General features: G+C 34.9%; 1 protein-coding gene across 3 annotated transcripts in view; it reads right to left on the reverse strand.

Annotated features, from left to right (window-relative positions):
• The window catches only part of SCN2A (sodium voltage-gated channel alpha subunit 2), an 87,780-nt gene that overhangs the window by 26,852 nt on the left and 41,104 nt on the right, over window positions 1-19,824 (reverse strand). For all 3 annotated transcript variants that reach the window (XM_055572391.1, XM_055572393.1, XM_055572394.1), the window contains 4 exons: window positions 19,487-19,725; window positions 16,667-16,840; window positions 14,431-14,787; window positions 8,577-9,056 (listed from right to left, as the gene is read on the reverse strand). In XM_055572391.1, the coding sequence (XP_055428366.1) occupies window positions 8,577-9,056; window positions 14,431-14,787; window positions 16,667-16,840; window positions 19,487-19,725 (1,250 nt within the window). The remainder of the gene's footprint in view (window positions 1-8,576; window positions 9,057-14,430; window positions 14,788-16,666; window positions 16,841-19,486; window positions 19,726-19,824) is intronic.

Genomic DNA, 19,824 nt, shown 5'->3' on the forward strand with positions numbered 1-19,824 from the left:
ATATTGATCATATTATTTACTGGATATTGAAACATGACATAGGTAATCAGAATAAGTGAAGCTTAGTTATATCTAATCTAACTACAAACAGCCCAAACAAGAAATGGAAAACATTCTTTTTAGGAAAAAGGATCACACTTCAATTACGGGTTGGTTAGGGATTAGGGGATGATTCTAGGCTTACTGTACCCCACTTTGCCAGGATTCCCTAGAGAATTTCTTTGATGACCATTTTCAGGGCGCTCCATACTGGTGAATGGCTGCATCAGAACTTGCAGCAGCGCTAGGTATATATAGCTCAGGCACTCTATAAATATTCTTTAGGGAAGGTGGGAGGGAGGGTCAGGATAGCGGGAAAAAGGTATACCAGTGGCTGACTCATGTTGATGTATGGCAAAAATCATCACAATATTGTAATTATTTTCCAATTAAAATTAATTTAAATAATTAAAAATGAATGAATGAAGGAGCTTCTTCATAACAGAATGAAGGCTGGTCCTTGATAGTGACTAGCAGAAGTCACCAGACAACATTCCATGGAATTTTGGTTTAAAATATTCAAAAGTTTCCAGATGATCTCTGTAGCATCAACTACAATACCTTTCATTTAGTGTGGTGTCTTAGTACTGACACTGAATTAATAGATATTTTTCTAATTGAAGTCAGATATTTGTATAGTTAGAGGTCAGATTATTTTTTAAAAGTTTTGTGTTTCTAGAATATGTATCTCACCAGACTTAACCCTCTGAAGCAAAGATCATGCTTTTGCCATCTCTGCATCCCTAGGAACCATCACTAATGTTTGTGTTTAATAGATATTCCTTGAATAAATGAATGAATGCCCAATTCAGGAACTCTTTTATTCTACCACTAAGTACTTCTAATACCTCCTATCTTTTACATTCACATTCAAGGGAATACACATAACATTCTCATGTTAGTACAGAGAAACACAAATCTCTTCCAGATTCTAACTTATGTAAGTAATGACCAATGACCTTTGGAATCAGAAGTGCTGTCTAAACATCAGGCTTCCAATTAATCAGACCTAAGATGAACTATAAAATAAACTATTAAATAAATAAACTGTACTTTAATTCTGGAGTCAGGAAAACTAACACTAACTCATTTTGACAATATTTTTCCTCTTTCTACTCTATGTACATTGATCTACAATCCCAGCAGTGAATGGAGTCTCTCTAAGGAAATCTTATCCTTCTCCATCTTCCTCCTCAAGTGGAACAGCACAGGAACTACCTGTTACATGTATTACTTGAATATCTTTACTTGGTCTACAAATTAAAAAGCTAGGGTACACATTAATCCTCAACACCAACCAATCCAGTATCTACTTAGAGAAAGAAACATGGCTTTAATTATCTTGTCAAAAGGCATACTGAGTTAGTAGCTGGATTCAAGGTCTTCTGTATCCCACTTTGTTAGGATTCCCTAGAAAGCTATTTGATGATTCGTGAGTTAAGCCAATCTTTATCAATTTAAAACATTTAGTAGATGTGATATGTAACTAAACATTGTAGGTTCAAGATGGTGCTTGGAATACTGTTGATTCCCAGGCGTCATGACCATGAACTTAGTATTAGTTTGTTATAGTCATATTCTTATATGTATTAATATAAAGTTAAATATACATTGGGACATTTCATTAAAAAGCTTACTTTAAATAACAATCTTGAGATGTAGGCAAGAAATTCTGATTTATAAAACCTTTCCTGACAACATCAATTCAATGACTTTCTAAAAATCACATGAGGCAAATATCATAATACTATAAAATGTGTTAACTAAAACAGTTAAACTGCATAAAGAGTCTATAAAATCCAAATGAGTCAAATTAAGAATATAAAACTTTTCAGCTTCAGATAAGGTTGTAATCACAATTAATTCTAACTACAGTACAAATTCACCAATTAGAATTGTCAAATGTACATCATTTATATGGAATTATTAGTACTCATATACTTAAAAGAATAACTTTCAAATAAAGCTTCTTTGTAAATTTTCCAATGTAGCCATAATTCACTGCAAAATGCCACATGAGTAAGAGAGCAAAAAATTAACCAGTTAGAAATAAAACCAGTTCTTTGCTTTGGTAAAATTTAGATGTTTAGGTTCCCTTATTATAATCTTGCTTATTTATTGGAAGACAAGTGAACTGAATGATACTGTTAGTACAGCCCTTCCCTACTCAACCCTTAAAATATGGATGTCCCCCAATGTCAGGATAGTCAAGAAATTAAACATGCACAGAATTATTTGCTATGCCTGGCATTGGCAATCATTTATTTTCAGGTGAAACATTAGCCGAACTTTTTTTTTTTAAGTGAAAATTTCATGTTACAGGGTTCTTACTACTGAAAGTCTGCTAGGTTCCTCAAAGTGCTGGGTCACCATAATCAAGGGAGTTAAGCAGGGCAGAATTGTATTTTGCTTAATGATCTAATAAATAAATATCAAGATACAATATTTCATTTATTTTTAAACCCTATACTTCCAACTTTTACTTTCCACATCATTGACAAACTATTATCAGACATCTGCCAAACTCATAGTCCTTCTCTCAGAAAGTAGAAGCATTTTTTAAAACATAACACAGAAAAGGGAGAGAAAACATCATTTTCTATTAAGTTTTTCAAAGGTACACTTTTTTTCTTATTATGAAGTTAAGATATTTTTAAGAAAATGTAATCAATAAATAAAGTATATAATTTGGACAAAAGGTATATGCTAATCCTAATCAATAAAAGAAATTGGGATTTTTTTTTTTAAAGAGAGGTAATTAAAATATAGATTAAATCAAGTATTCCATATCTATTTTGGTCACAAAGAATGACAATTCTTTGATCCATGTGGATCCTAATTCTAGCCTGTACTTAAGGAATTCTAGGTCATTTTATGTGAAAAATCTTAATATCAAAGTAATGAGAGTGATGGTTATGGTTCCTATGGGATAGGCCAAAGTGACACATTAATAATAGAAAGGAATTATTCTTCTTAGTAAGGAAAAGCAAAATCAAAACTGTTATTATCATTTTACATTATTCAAATAATCATTTTTGTCTTTATGACAGACATGCTACAAAATTCTGTAATCCATAAATAGCAAAGCTTTAAATATCTTTCTTGGGATGGCAAAAATAACCCTTCAGTCCCAAAGACTCATGTTTGGTCATTTTTTTTTTGCTTACATTAAGGATATTTAGAGCTTTTTAAAAATCCGTTAATCACTATCCCACTGGAAAACTTTCCTTGAAGATTCATATGTTCTCCAGGATAAAATTATAGATGGGTTTTTACTGAAATCATTCTTCCACTGCTTACGCAGACCTTCTCTACACAGCCTTCTCTCCTTTCCTACTCTTTGTACTAGAGTTCAGTATACTGCTCTCTTAGGGCTTCTCTGGTGGCCCAGTGGTGAAGAATCCACCGGCCAATGCAAGAGACTAGGGTTGGGAAGATACCCTGGAGAAGGAAATGGCAACACACTCCAGTGTTCTAGCCTGGGAAATCCCACGGACAGAAGAGCCTGTTGGGCTACATTCTGTGGGGTCACAAAAGAGTTGTACATGACTTAGCAACTAAACAACAATAATAACTCAGAGAATAAGAAAACTAATCTTACCTCTTTCTAAGAAACTAGGAAAAAGAAGCTATTATCTTAAGGAGTCAAATTTCATACTTTTCTGAAGAATTAATGCATAACAGGAAAAATTAATTCTCTCTATGTGTATATGGGTATCTGTTTTATTTGGGGTCTTAACTTACATGATTAATGATATTGGTCTCATTCCTCCAGTATATAGGGCATTATCTTTCATTAATGTAGAGTGCCAGTGACTGAATATTTTGTTCCCAAATATTTAAAAAATGCTCCCCCAAATCCATGATCGTTGCTCCACACAAAGAGCCAAATGTGCTTATGTTAGGGTTGTTTTATGCTTTTAATGGCAGAAGCAGAGGAAACTGCATCTAAATTACAAAGCATTTAATTAACATTTCTTGAAAGAAATTAAATTGGGTTGAGCAATTTGGTTAACATATTTTAGGAGAAAACTGTGATTTAAACATCAGGAAATGAAAGTTCTGCTAAATGGAGCCTATAGAATGGTGTTACACTCACTGCCTTAGCTGAATGACTAGTAGGTCCCTTCATTTAATAAATGTGAAAGGAGTAGAGTTCACATTGGTTTTATTTCTGAATGAGTTTGCGTTGCATGATATATTTAAATAATATTCTTTAAGAGCAAGTTTCCCAGAAGTTCTAGATGAAATAAAAGAAAGACAAAAACACAAAGTATAGAGGAGCAATACAATGAAGAAAGTAGATTTCAGAACTTTTTTCAGAATGAATATACCATCTATAACATTTCTGTTTGTTTCTTTTTCTTCCTTCCTTCTCTCCTTCCTATCTTTCCTTTTTGGTGTACAAAAGAAATTCATTTCCTTTTCTTTCATTCTCAGGAGTTTTAGGGGTAAATATCAACAGATTCTCCAGGGGAATTGTATTCTAAAGGCAAAATACTCTTGGTCAAGTGCTAAATAGAGCGATACCATTTTCTCTGAAATAAAGCAGATAAAAATTGTACCAGTGCTGCTGGCAGCAAAACCATAACATTCCATTTACATTATTATCACATTAAAACATCCTTTAGAAAGTTTGCACATGAACAACGGATTGTTCTAACTTGCAGATTACCCTTCAGAAAAATTTAATATGACACTGAACAACAAATTACCAACAAAGTACACTCATAAGGGCTTCATTTACTTAAGAAAAGGGCAGAGGAGTGAAAGCGTCCTGCAAGAGCTTTTCAAAGAATACCTTATATTTCTCCTTTAGACCCTTAGCATGTTCAAAACTCTGTAATGTTAAATGGAATTAAATAATCTATAAACGCATGCACTTTTATTTTTCATTGAATGTAATTTCTTTAAAAATCTATGTAAGAAAATTAGCAGCTACCTCAGTTTTTAAAAAGTTAGGGTTGCCAGACTTGCCTGACCATGCTTTATGACTCAGCATAAGAGCAGCTGTGCATGTTTTTATTTTACTGCCAATGGATGGGCAAGGAATGTAGCTGAGTAACATGCAGGCCAGTCAAAATTCATTTAGAAACTAATCATATTTATATATGTACAATTTGCTTAGGTAACCTGGGTAAAAGTGGTGGCAGGAGTCTCTGGCTGGTTAAAAAACACCAGAGCTGCATTCTTGATGGCTCCAGCTTGCTTTTACCCCTGTGAGAAGTAAGAACGGTAAGCAGTGAAGGTCACTATATTGCACTAGTAAATTTTACTTTGAAAAATAATCATTCAAGCATGGCTTAAATTATTAAAACTCTATAAAAGAAATCAAGCATTGGAAATCAAAAGTATGAAAGGAATGACATTACATACGGTCAAAGTAACTTGAGTTAAAGCATATAATTACCATATGAATTTAAAATGATATACTCTAGAGAATCTACAGAAAGCTGTCAAAGAATCACACAAATTTGGCAAAGATAAAATAGAAGAGGATTTAGTTCAAACACCTAAATAACCTCTGTGTCCACTTGGTTAGTCTGCCTTATAAGAAGGGATTCATTATAGGCATTCCAAAAATTAAAAGGTGCTCCATTTTTTTCCTTTAATATTTCAAATCAGTTAGAAAGAATATCATTTAGTATGAATATCTTATTCCATTTGTTAATACTTCACATGTGATACTTAATACCAAAATCCAACCCTACTAATTAAGAAAATGACCGGACAAAAGTAACTTGAAGGCAGAACCCTAAAAAGATATCTCAGGTGGGAATACTTTTAATTCTTGGATACTTATTTCAGTTCTCTTTTGTTTTCTAGTGTAGAGTTACCAAATGCCAGAAGATTGTAACTTGAACATAGGCCCTTCCTAGGCTATTGCTCTAATCCTTTATTTGTTTATGAGTTTATATTTAATAAGTTTTACATAAAGCCATAATTGAAAATTTTACCAAATAATAAATTTTAAAACACAAGTAGCAATCTCTACACAAGTACTGAAAAGACTCCACAGCTAAAACAACAAAATAATTCTACTTTCAACTGGCAGATCAGCTCTCTGCCTCCAATTCCAAAGTAGTGACTTCACGTGTGTTATTTTGGAATACCTAACTCAAATGGAAAACACATGAAAAAGTCTAATGTTTACAAGAGAAACTGAGAAAAGAGTTTTCATTTTTCCTACTATAAGCCCCACCTTACTAGATATTTCTCTAATGTGAAACACAACGGTTTGAGATGAGGCAAAATACATGCTCTTTTGGAGAAGTTTGAGGTTTTAAAATTTCTGAAAATTTAGAATAGTGAATGTCAAGTTATCCTACCTCAAAAGATACTCAAACTTAGCCAAAGGTTTAAATGGACTGGTGACGTCAACATTTGATTCTTCATAATTAGTTTTTAGTTAACACCATAAATTAAACATGTGCTGTGCTGTGCCTAGTTGCTCAGTCATATCCAACTCTGTGGCCCCATGGACTATAGCCCACCAGGCTCCTCTGTCCATGGGGATTCTTCAGACAAGAATACTGGAGTGGGTTGCCATGCCCTCCTCCAGGGGATCTTCCCAACCCAGGGATTGAATCCAGGTCTCCCACACAGCAGGTGGATTCTTTATCGTCTGAACCACCAGGAAAGCCCAAGAACACTGGAGTGGGTAGCCTCTCCCTTTTCCAGGGGATCTTCCAGACCCAGGAGTTGAACTGGGGTCTCCTGCACTGCAGGCAGATTCTTTGCCAGCTGAGCTAAATTAAACATACATAAAAATAAAAATTGACCTCCCTTACTCTAAAGGAGATATTTACTATTAGGTAAAATGATGAGAGGGGACTACATATTAAAATTTAATGACCCAATTCTATTTTCTAAATGCTTACTTTAGTGTCTGGGCTTCCCTCATGGCTCAGATGGCAAAGAATCTGCAGGCAACGCAGGAGACCTGGGTTGCACCCCTGGGTGGGGAAGATCCCCTGGAGAAGGGAATGGCTACCTACTACCGTATTCTTGCCTGGAGAATTTCATGGACAGAGGAGCCTGGCAGGCAAGTCCATGGGGTCAAAAAGACTCAGACACTGAGTGACTAACCCTTAGTTTCTAGAAACTTACAATACAAGAAATTAGGCCCCACCATTTCAGCATAGCCCAAACACACTTATCCAAAATTTAATTAACTAGATATTAAGATATTATTCAGCTTATTAGTGTACATTTGAGTTCAACTAATTTCAGCAATTATTTGCTCCAGGCTATAAGGTTTTTAAAATTCCCCCCTTGAATCTCATTGTTATTTTGTGAAACTAGTACCTATGGTCTTGCTACCTAAATGTTACTTTTCGTAACCATATTTAAACTTTCTCTGAAGTTAATGTTTAATACCAACTTCCACCTAATCACTGAATTAGCAATACTATCTTACAAAAAAGAACAAACAGAAATAGCATCTTTTCCCATAATTATATATGATAAATACAGTAAAACTGATTTAAAAATCTAAGGTTCCTTTCTTAGAAATATATTTTTGCTCTTTTAATTTTATTAACTGATCCCTAATTTTTGTGACACTGTTTCACTACTTAAATTACATCCTTCAGTGTCTCCAACTCTCCCAAATCATCATTCTTAGGATGAGAATAATAATAGAGGTCTTTCTGTTTCCTGCCAATCAATTTAAACAACAAAGAATGAATCTTTGTTTTTGGTTGTTATTTTTATTTGTTTATGCAAGTGTCAATCGCTGGGAATTCTGGCTTCATTTTTGTGTAAACAAACATTAAGGGTTTATTCCTTCTCTTTTTTCCCAACTCTGTGCTTAGTAATCTATAAATAAACCAAGAATATACCCTGGTATTTATACTCATCTAGTAAATCAAAGAATTCTTTAAATTACCAAGAGTCTTACTGTAGTTGGAAAATTTAGAATTTTTCATTTAGACAGCAAGCACTGTGCTCAGTAGGGTTAAAAATATTTTCAACCTGATTCGTCATCACTACCTTCACTTCCTTCAAAACACTGTTTTCTTCAGGAAACATGAAACTACACATAAATATCAAGCCAAGATCCCAATAATATCTCCATTAAATATATGCCTGTGAAAACTAAATAAAATCACATTTTTTGTTATTCCATAAGAGCAAAGAATGTAGCAAAATGAGGATTGGAACTGCCCCTCACCAAGCATTTTTCTAGTATATGCAATAAAATACCATTGTGGGAAAATTATAAGGAAGAAAGTGGATAAACTGAGGCATTGTTCACAAATCAAAAATTATTTTAAATCTTTTTAAAAATTCATATTAACCTGAATATTAATATTATCAGCAACTCAAAATGGTGACTACTTGAAAGAATGAGTTAACTATATTTTGTTTAGCTATATACTTTATATTGTCAATTAATCTATCACCAATTTTGCCACAGAAATTGTATCAATAGGTATTTCCTATTTTCTTATAGAAAGAAAATAATTTTTAAAAGTCTGGATGGTTTAAAGCAAACATCATACCAAAATATCTTCTTATGTAGAAATTCCTACCTCTTTGCTTTCTTCCATATCTGACTCGCTGCTGAATTCTTCAGTATTTAAATTTTCAAAGTCAGACTCTCCGACAGCAATTGGTACAGTCACAGTGAGGCTGGGGTTGTTTATGAAGGACATGTAATCACTTTCATCCACGACATACTTTTCTACGCTGCTGCCTATGCCACTGGTAGTTCCATTGCCATCTTTGAGATAATTGAGGTCTTTGCCTATTTCTATCGTGGTATGGTTGGAAATACAGCTGTCTTTTTTGTTATTTAGATCTTCAAGAGGTTTAATTTCATCTAAAGCTTTCTGCTTTCTAACAAAGGCTTTCTGAATAAATTCACGTATTTTTCTTTTAACAAAATCGATTCCTTTCTGCATCCTTCCCACAGCAATCTGGAGATTATTCATTTCATTATCATCATCAGTGGCGGCAAGATTGTCAGAACTGAATGAACTCAAGAGTAAGGCCAGGAAGAGGTTCAGAACCTAAAACACAAAAGGAAAGCTGGTGATCAAAACATTCCATTGTTTCTATTGCTCCGAACTACAAATTTTCCAAAGTTGTTCTTACACCTCACTTTTTCCTAACAGATATTCTTTCTAATTTATGATAAACTATCCTGGAAAAAAAAAATACCCAGCCAATAATACTACATTAACACTATTTACATTTGAGTCATTGCAAAATTACTAAAACCACTGCTATGTAAAACTTCTATATTAAGTTCATTTCCAAATGAAAAATTTTTGCTATCTATATAACTATACAATGAAAAAGGGAAAAAAAAGTTTTGTTTGGGATGTTAAGTATTTTCCCCATGTAACCTGGGTTTTCCAGGACACTGATAATTTATTATACTTTTATTCCTGAACCAAAGATGATTCCACTATATTTAAATATTATTTTATTTTTATGTTTGTATGTATTCTTGCACTTTAGATAACATCAATTTAGAAAAAAATATATACCTACCACTAGATCAAAAATCTCAGTTTTTGGTTCAGAAAATCATGGCCACTAGATTTATATAGTAGTTGCAAATAGTATAAAGAAATGGTTACAGACCACTGATTAACAACTTGAGTCTCCAAAAATAGGACCCGCTGATATGGGTTAGCAAAAAGATTAGTGACCATAAATCTGCTATGTACATTCAAAAAGAGGCAATTTACTAAGAAATAGAACACTGTCATGGGCACAAGACCAAGTATATGAGTCCTTGATCATTCAAACAGACAGAACAATGACTAAAAAGGATATGGCCCTGAAGGGGTCCAAAGACAAAAAGTAAATAGTACAGAAGAGGAATCCTAGGAAAGCTTTTAAGTAGAACGCCAACGAAAAGGATGCTGCATTCTTGCTGTATTCCTATCTTTCTAATAGGCTAATGAGCCTCAGAGTTCCTTTGTTTAACCAGTTATGAGTCAGTCTAACCAACGGTGTTAAGAAAGGCAAAAACCTATAAGATCCAACAAGGACTGCACATAATTCTGTGAGTCTATACTGACATCTTTCAGTTGCTATACCATGGTTGCTAGTACTTGTACTAAGACTGATCCTTCACATCTGAAATTTACCAATGAAGTTATATTTTATGATGATTTGCCTTGAATGTATTTTTTGGATAAAAATAGATGAAAGAGAAAAAGTTAAATGCTACATTTTGGGTTTTATCCCTAATAAAACTGAATTTTGGTACCATAATTTTTTCTAGATTTGATTAAGGTTCATTAATGAACTTTTTCTATTAGGAACTTTTTCTTGACAAATATTAGTCAACCTTCCCAGAGTGAGATCCAACTATAGTTCCTCTCAAAGCTTTGGAGCAGGTATCTATTATGTCTTTTACTGTTATATCTTATGATAAGTCCATTCCCTTTTCATATTAGAATTAAAGCATTGGGTAAGAATCAAGTTTATTTTCTCAGTGCTAAGCTTACAAGATTGTTCTAAGGATTCAGTTAAGGGATCCATGTGGCCCTCACAAAGCTACTGGCACATGGTAAACACTTGAGAAAGTTTAGTTGTTATATCACTGTTACTATGATCCAACCTACTCTCTGTTATACTATGTTTCAATTTACCTTTTTTTGTTTTCAATCTAATCTCTTTTTCTAGACCTCCTTTATTACCAAAGGGTATTGATCAGTATAACAGCTGACCAAGGTGGTGGGTGTGACCAAAGGCAATTTAAAGAAATACAGTTCAACAAGCTTACTCAGGAACTGAAACCTGGGATCCTGTTTCACACATGGTCATGGACAGACTTGATAGCTCACTGAGTCAAACTGTTTCTTTCATGTGTCCCCAAATTATTCTCTTGGAATAATAATTTCCATTTGGGATTCAAGGTTGAAACATATTGTCAGTATCAGTACTTTTTCTAGCCTGATTTTTAATTGGTGAGAAAAACTCATTTTCACATCCCTCTTGTGTGCTGCTAAGTCACTTCAGTCGTGTCCGACTCTGTGTGACCCCATAGACGTCAGCCCACCAGGCTCCCCCGTCCCTGGGATCCTCTGGGCAAGAACACTGGAGTGGGTTGCCATTTCCTTCTCCAATGTATGAAAGTGAAAAGTGAAAGTGAAGTCGCTCAGTTGTGTCCGACTCTTAGCGACCCCATGGACTGCAGCCCACCAGGCTCCTCCATCCATGGGATTTTCCAGGCAAGAGTACTGGAGTGGGGTGCCATCACCTTCTCTATCTTGTGTGCTAATGCCCCACTTAGAGATAGAGGTGGCTACTTCTAGATGTGGTAATCTTCCAAAAAAAAAAAAAAAAATGTATTCTTTTTCTGCAGCACCTGTCTTAAACCTGTAAGAGGATTTCTGGCCATAGTGTTAGCAAACCAAGATGATAGCCTGGGAAAAGCAATCTACAGCCCCACCTCTGTCTTGTCTGTGGACTAGGCAGTGATTACTTACACCTCTTGTGGTCAAGCATTACATGGGAGTTTATACGTGCTTACAGGAGGTTATGTCAGCTTGTCTTTGGGGGACATTAACCTTTTTGGTGAGGATGAGAAGGAAGAATTGTAAGAAGCAGTGCACCGGGTTCAGTCAACCTTATTTAAGGAAATGTGATATGAACATATTTCCTTAATAGTGATAAACATGACAGATATTTTTACCACCTTAGCTACTCTAGAAAAAATATACAAGATATCACAAAAGGAGGGATACTTTTTAACTTATAGTAAATAAGGAGATTCTTTAATTTTTTTTAAAAAAGTACAGAATTTAAATATATGCCAATAGATGGAAATTATTATTTTATCTGTTATACCATTTTATGTATATGTAGCAATCCAAATTAATACAAATGACATCCATAGGTATGAATACTTCCTGAAATTCTCTTCTCAACTTGAAATCCTTTGTATAGTTAGAGAAATGTGTCCTATTTCAGTAAACTAAAGATCACATGTGGTATGTTGAGTTTCTTTAAATTCACTGTTTTCTGGCCCCATAAATTCTACCCAAATTCTACCTGCTCTTTGCCACTTTCCTGATAAAAAGACATCTGTAGCGTTCAACTGTCTACAGGAAAAAATATTCAATTTGGTAATGCATAATCAGTCTTTTCATAAATTAAACCCTACACAGTCTGGCCTCAAACACTTCCTGCTACCCCACTATGAATTTTCATTGCTTGCATCCAGTCTTCTCACTCATTGTTGTCATAAAGGATTCTGTTCTCTGCCTTCTATTCTCTTCTTCCAATGTATGCCAGATATATAAGTGAAATCAAACCAAATCTAAAATACAAACCAACGACATTTTCTCTGTTTTTCTTCTATGTAGCCCTGTGATTGTTTCTTCCTGTTCCATGCATTCCTGCATCTTCTGAAAGCAAGCAAGTTATATCTGGAATTGTAGTGGTTTTAAAATTATTTGATACTCATCCCTTCAAAAGTTAAAGTCTAATCCCTTTTTCTTAAATGTGAGCTCTTTTTAATGACTAGTCAATAGAATATTGCAGAAGTGACAGAATGTGACTTCAAGATTAGAACATAAAAAGAGCTTTCTCCTTGCCGGTTGCTTTATGTCTTGTGCTCTGGAAGAAAAAGCCAACTGCCATGTCATGAAGATAATCAACTCTATGGCAAGATCAATGTGGAGAGAAACTGAAGCCTTCTACCAACATCCAGTAAGGCTGAACTGGGACCTCTCAGCAACAGCCATGAGAGTGAGCCTTATTAGAAGTCAATTCTTCAATCTTAGTCAAGATAACTGTCTCCTATCAACATCTTGATAGAAATCTTTTAACTAACCCAGGGCCAGAACCAGATAAGTGGTTCCCAAATTTCTGACCTTCAGAAATTATGAGATAATTAATAAATGTGTATTGTTATAAGCCACTGTTCACATTTCTGGATTGTACACTATTCATATTTCTTGTTATTTTAAGAACAGGTCAGAATTAACAACAGGATACTAAGAAGACTGAAATATTGCAGAAAATAGAAAAAAATAATAATTTTTTGTTTTTTTCCTTTCCCTTTTCTCTTCCTCTGGGGGACTGAGCCAATCAGTCTACCCTAAAGGAAATCCCTGAATATTCATTGGAAGGACTGATACTGAAGCAGAAACTCCAATAATTTGGCCACCTGATGCGAAGAACTGACTCATTTGAAAAGATCCTGATGCTGGGAAAGACTGAAGGCAGGAGGAGAAGGGGATGACAGAGGATGAGATGGTTGGATGGCATCACCGACTTGATGGACATGAGTTTGAGTAACCTCTGGGAGTTGATGATGGACAGGGAGGCCTGGCGTGCTGCAGTCCATGGAGGTGCAAACAGTTGGACACAACTGAGCCACTGAAGTGAACTGACTGGGGGACTGGAGGTTACTTTTAGTGTGAAAGAAAATGAAGTCTATAAATTGCAGACTTTAAAATATTGGTTACGATAGTCCTTGTTATATTCCACTGAGTTGGGGCCCGATCAAGCAACTTAGTATAATAAATTTAACATATGAGAGTCTGATCCCTCTCAAATAAATCTAATGTCCTTTCTTCCCCAACCACTGGGTCCACTATTCCCTGGCTTGGGATGGTCTACTTTATTCTCACATCTCATTTAAAGATATTTGCAGGTCTGAACTCTTTGACAAAGCCTTCTATGATGATCCTTGCCATTGCAAAGCAACATTTCCATCTTGTGAACTTTACATATAACACTTTGCTTTCACATTTTTTTCACTTACTCTTTTTATTCCTGTTTGAGTAAATGTCCTATCACTGTGCCATATATATCGTTCTACCATCGTTCCCAGGCCTCCAGGACTCAGTAGAGGTGTGTTGGGCATAGTTCATTTTACACAGAAATGATAACAAATGATTCTTGAGTCAGTGTTACTTGTTCATACTGTCGTTTCTATGCAACAAATACTGATGTGCTTTTAATGGACTGAGACGATCACTATTTTTTTTAACTCCAACTTGCAGAGAACCCATATGTGAAACATTTTCAAGTAACAATATTGTTATTATTTATAAATAAAATGAATGACTGTCTAATAGCACTGCCATGCTTTAGCACAAGAACTGAAAGATAAAAGCCAAAAATGGCCCTCTCCATGGAACAGTAAGAGGTACAGAGATGAAGAACAACTTTGGTTCAAAAGATATTTTAAGAGCTTGTGTTACATGTCAATTACAGTTCAATATAAAGGGAAAATTTTTAAATAATGTAAGCAAATATTAAAAAGAGCTCATGTAGATTTCTATAGTCTGATCTATAACTGACTCCTGCCATCATGAAGAATTGAAACTTGATTTAAAAAAATATATACAAAACATTCCTGATGGTTACATTATCTTTTACTGAAAATGAGAAAAATGTTTTACCACATACCACCAGGTTTCCAATGACCATGACCATCATGAAGACAGTAAGGCACATGGTTTGACCGGCGACCTCCATGCAGTCCCACATGGTCTCTATCCACTCTCCACACAGCACCCGGAACACAATCAGGAAGGAGTGGAAGAAGTCATGCATGTGCCAGCGAGGGAGTTCACAATCATTGGAAATCTTGCAGACACATTCTTTGTAGCTCTTACCAAAGAGCTGCATGCCGACCACGGCAAAAATGAAGACGATGATGGCCAACACCAAGGTGAGGTTACCCAGAGCCCCTACAGAATTGCCGATGATTTTAATTAGCATATTCAGGGTGGGCCAGGATTTTGCCAACTTGAAAACTCTAAGCTGAAAACAGAAACAAGGTCATTACTGCTCTGCATTTGGAAGAATCTGTATATTTGTTTATAGGGAAAATCTACAGTGTCTCAATTTTAGGTGATGGGTTATTTGTGTGCCAAACTATTGTCTATATTCTTCATTCTGAAATAGTATATGTTGTAAATAAAATAAGAATACAGTTTTTTTTAATTGGCATTTAAATTCCATAATCCTACATAAGCATTCATACTATTTTTTTTGTTTTGTTTTTCTGTAAGGAGCTGAAATACCTAAAATTAATGGTGATTAATTAGCAGAAACTGCTTCAGAGAAGTAGTGGCTCTAGTAGAGGCTCTCATTATTTAAAAGCCCAAAATGGATATATTTTTCAGTGTACTTGAAATATCATGCTGAAATGCACAAGTGTAAACAACATTAACACTTAAATTAGGTAAGATACAAGGGAAAACCAACTAATTTCTTTAAATCTTAGACTGCTTTGACCTTTAGTGTGTTGTAATATTAGGCTATATTTTAAAGGAGATTTATTATATTCAAATAAGAAATACTTGGACTTGAATAAAAAGCTGTATTTTGTCAACCTTTATGTCTTCAGTGATTTAATTAATCAACTCATTATAGTGCGTAAATGGCTTGCCACCACTATGCCTGATACATTGGTTATATTAGCTCATAGAAGCCTCTAGAGTACCATTTACCATTAAACAGCATCAGCATTTTATTTCTGATGCTTCAGTAAATGTCAGGCTAAGAGTAGTGCATTATTTAATGGTAACTAAGTGACCCAAAGGAGCAAAGATAAGAACCAAAAATTTTAATTTATTCCCAGAGAATAATTAATGCAAAAGAGCCTGATATACTAAGCAAGACATTAGTGATATTATGCTTTATACCTTCCTAAACTGCATCACATTATCATAAAGACCTACTAAGCTTTTAAAAAGTAGTTGCCCATATTTACTTATTATATAACCACTCCTAATTTTTTTTTTTTTTTTATCCTTCTAGCTTCAAATTAGATCCACAGCTAAAGACTAGGAAAGGAAATCACAGCTCTAAGGATCTTAACATATTTGAAAATAGTAAGGAAATTTCTAAACAGACTTGATCACAAATTCTTGAAACTAACCACCATTAAGGTAGGTTGCCTATAGGAATCTATCTTTACCACCTATATACAATGTCTGTTGTTTGAAAATAAATCACAAAATGTTGGAGCCAACTCAAATAAACAGCACAATAAAACATATCAAATTTTAAATGGAAATGGGTCAAGTGATATTTTGTCTTTGAATTTAAAAAGAGGCCTAAACTTATTAAATATAAAGAACAAATGAAAGAGCCTTTCCTTAAAATTAAAATATTATACAGGCAACTTTTCTTAGAGAATGGATTTGGTGACTTCCTGACCTGGCTAAAGGCACAGATGAATAGAAGCTCTGTCGTCTTCTCTGTGCACTCTACCCAGTCCTGAGTCTTGTATGGGGGCAAAGTGGGCAACTCCATAATCTCTTAGCCTCTGGTAGAAACTGGAGCCCATCCAAAGCCCCAGTCAAGCCCCTTATTATGTTTAAGCAAACCCCATATACCTGAGAGATATGTATTGTGTTATTTAATTTGATTTAGGATTATGTATGACCTCCATTTTCTCTCTTCCCATTAGCCTTGACATTCAATTACTAAGGAGAGAATTATTGGCTGTTCATTTGAATTAAACTTAATCTATGCATTAAAACTGTAATGAAGAAGAAACTACCATCTGCTTTGTTAGAAATATATTCAAACAAAATTAAAGCTATGGGAAATCTTTCAATTTTTACAAGAAAAGAGTAACTACTAATTAAATTATTTATAAAAATACTGCGGTTACTCTCAGTTAATTTACCAGTCGAAATGATCGGAGAACTGACAGTCCTTCCACATTTGCCAAACCAAGTTCCATTAAACTAAGGCTCACAATTAAACCATCAAAAATATTCCAGCCTTCTTGAAAGTAATAATATGGATCCATGGCAATTATCTTGAGAAACATTTCTGCTGTGAAGATCCCAGTGAAGACCTAAGTGAGAAATGTTTATTACATGAGTGACAACTCTTGAAAGCATAAATAACTATTAAGCAATTTAATTTAATCCCAACAAATCACAATTTAGTTCTGAGTTTTAAAAATTGATTTAGACCCAGGAAATTAGTATCCTCAAATGGTTTGTATTCAAGTTGATATTTAATTGTTTACTATAGTTAAGGTTTATCAAGTGATGAAGAATATAAGAATTAAGACAGACAGTAAAACTAATATTCTCACTTTTATATTCTTAAGTGAAAGGTTCAGGTTACTCATTGCGGTCAACACCCTGACTTTGCCTCTGATCTCCCTAGCTTTCCAAAAACTCACCAAATGATTACCTATTAGGGCATTCTAACCCTAGAACCAGATTGACTGGCTTAGAAATGGTTCTGTAACTCCAACCAGGCTGATGGTATTCAATACTTGTGCTTGTGTTAGAAATACTAGTTAAGAAGCATACACCTTCTGCTTAATGAGCGGTGTCAGTAGGATAGAAGTTGGTAGAACACTACCATCAAAAGAATATCCAGCCAGAGATGAAAGAAACATACTGGGGAAAAGCTGGCAAGAAGCTAACTCCCAATGACATTGATTGGGAATTTGACTATAGACAGATTAAAACCTGGAGCTATGCCCAAATGGACTTCAGTTACTTGAAGTAATGAATTATTTTTTTAATTTATTTTGCTTATTTTTGCTTAAGCCCATTTGAGCTGTTTCCTAATACTCATCTCCATAAAGCGTATTTTATCCCTTGCTCACTTTTTTATAGATAATGTTGAGGTGATTCCTACATATGTGAAAAAATTTGGACTAGGTACCATTATTGTCCTTTCCTAAAGTTCTGTGATTTGGGGGCACAGCCTAAAACAGTCTCTGAAATATCTTTTAGAGTCTCTGTTACAGTATTTAGAGCTTTTTTGCTCTGTCAATTTCTCATGGGTATAGATCCCCTCACTGTAAAATGTAGACATTCATAGTATCTACCTGAGGACTGACTTTGTGGGTACCTAGAAAGAGGGATTTTATGTAAACCATTTAGCACAATGCCTGGTACAAAACAAGTGGTCAGCATATATATTGTAACTTTATCAGTTAAGACCTATCTGGTTATAACAGAACAATAATGGTTACTTCAGAGTCTAAAAATACTGTGTATCATCCTTCAGAATATATCATTTATTATCTATATAGAACCTGTCTATATGTTCATTTATCAAGGTTGGAGGTTCATGAGAACTTAATAAACCTCTTACATTGATATCAATATATTTTTGTTACCCGAATTTATTCATTTTGACTTTCATTTCTGTCACTCTACCATGTAGCCATGAATGTTAGTATAGAATTTTAAGTTAAAAAATATGCAAAACTTAATAACCTCAGATATGCAGATGACACCACCCTTATGGCAGAAAGTAAAGAGGAACTAAAGAGCTTCTTGATGAAAGTGAAAGAGGAGAGTTAAAAAGTTGGCTTAAAGCTCAACATTCAGAAAACGAAGATCATGGCATCTGGTCCCATCACTTCATGGGAAATAGATGGGGAAACAGTGGAAACAGTATCAGACTTTATTTTTTGGGGCTCCAAAATCACTAGAGATGGTGACTGCAGCCATGAAATTAAAAGACGCTTACTCCTTGGAAGAAAAGTTATGACCAACCTAGATAGCATATTCAAAAGCAGAGACATTACTTTGCCAACAAAGGTCCGGCTAGTCAAGGCTATGGTTTTTCCAGTGGTCATGTATGGACACGAGAGTTGGACTGTGAAGAAAGCTGAGCGCCGAAGAATCGATGCTTTTGAACTGTGGTGTTGGAGAAGACTCTTGAGAGTCCCTTGGACTGCAAGGAGATTCAACCAGTCCATTCTAAAGGAGATCAGCCCTGGGTGTTCTTTGGAAGGAATGATGCTAAAGCTGAAACTCCAGTACTTTGGCCACCTCATGCAAAGAGTTTACTCATTGGAAAAGACTCTGATGCTGGGAGGGATTGGGGGCAGGAGGAAAAGGGGATGACAGAGGATGAGATGGCTGGATGGCATCACTGACTCGATGGACGTGAGTTTGAGTGAACTCCGGGAGATGGTGATGGACCAGGGAGGCCTGGCATGCTGCGATTCATGGGGTCACAAAGAGTCGGACACAACTGAGTGACTGAACTGAACTGAATCATTTATAAATTCCTAAATGTATAGGACAAATTCAAACAGAAATAATAACCTCTATATGATGTTTCTTCCTTTAAAAATCCATCTTCAGGTATGAACAGATATTTCAAAATTATCTGACTTAATTTGTTTGACAAATGTAAACATGTCTGAAAGAGTCTATTCTAAATACCCGAGGAACACATCAGCATTTTACCATAGATCTATGTCCCCTGTAATTCATAATGATCTTTTTAATGAATGGGCAATTTATATTTAATTCTAAGTCAAACTATAAATAAAATCTTTGACTCTTTTCTACTGCTTAAATGAAGCAATATAATTTGTTCTAAAAAAGTAATGCTGAACTTTTGTTGCCCAAGTAAATATGGCCAGTTAATTCATATTTAATTTGAGAGTGATATGTGAAATTCATTAAAGTAACCATAAACTCTTTCAATGAGCAGAGTAACCCTCAGTGAGCCTTACCAGGTTCCCAACTGACAGCACGCTGCTAAACTGCTCCGTCATGGGATAGTGCTCCATGGCCATGAAGAGGGTGTTTAAGACAATGCAGATGGTGATGGCCAGGTCAACAAAAGGGTCCATCACAACCAGGTTGACAACATGTTTCACCTTTAACCATGGCTTACAGCAGTCCCAAATCAAACACATGTTAGCAAATTTATACCAGCACGGTGGGCATTTCTGTCTGGATTCTTCAAGTTCTGGAAGAAAACAGAATACTTATGAAAACTGCTTCCTCCCCTTTAAGAAGCCTTTGGTTTAAATTGAAAGTGACTCTTAAAAAATTCTGAAGTTGTTAA

The sequence above is a fragment of the Bubalus kerabau genome, chromosome 3 (genome assembly GCF_029407905.1).
Source record: "Bubalus kerabau isolate K-KA32 ecotype Philippines breed swamp buffalo chromosome 3, PCC_UOA_SB_1v2, whole genome shotgun sequence".
Lineage (NCBI taxonomy): Eukaryota > Metazoa > Chordata > Mammalia > Artiodactyla > Bovidae > Bubalus > Bubalus kerabau.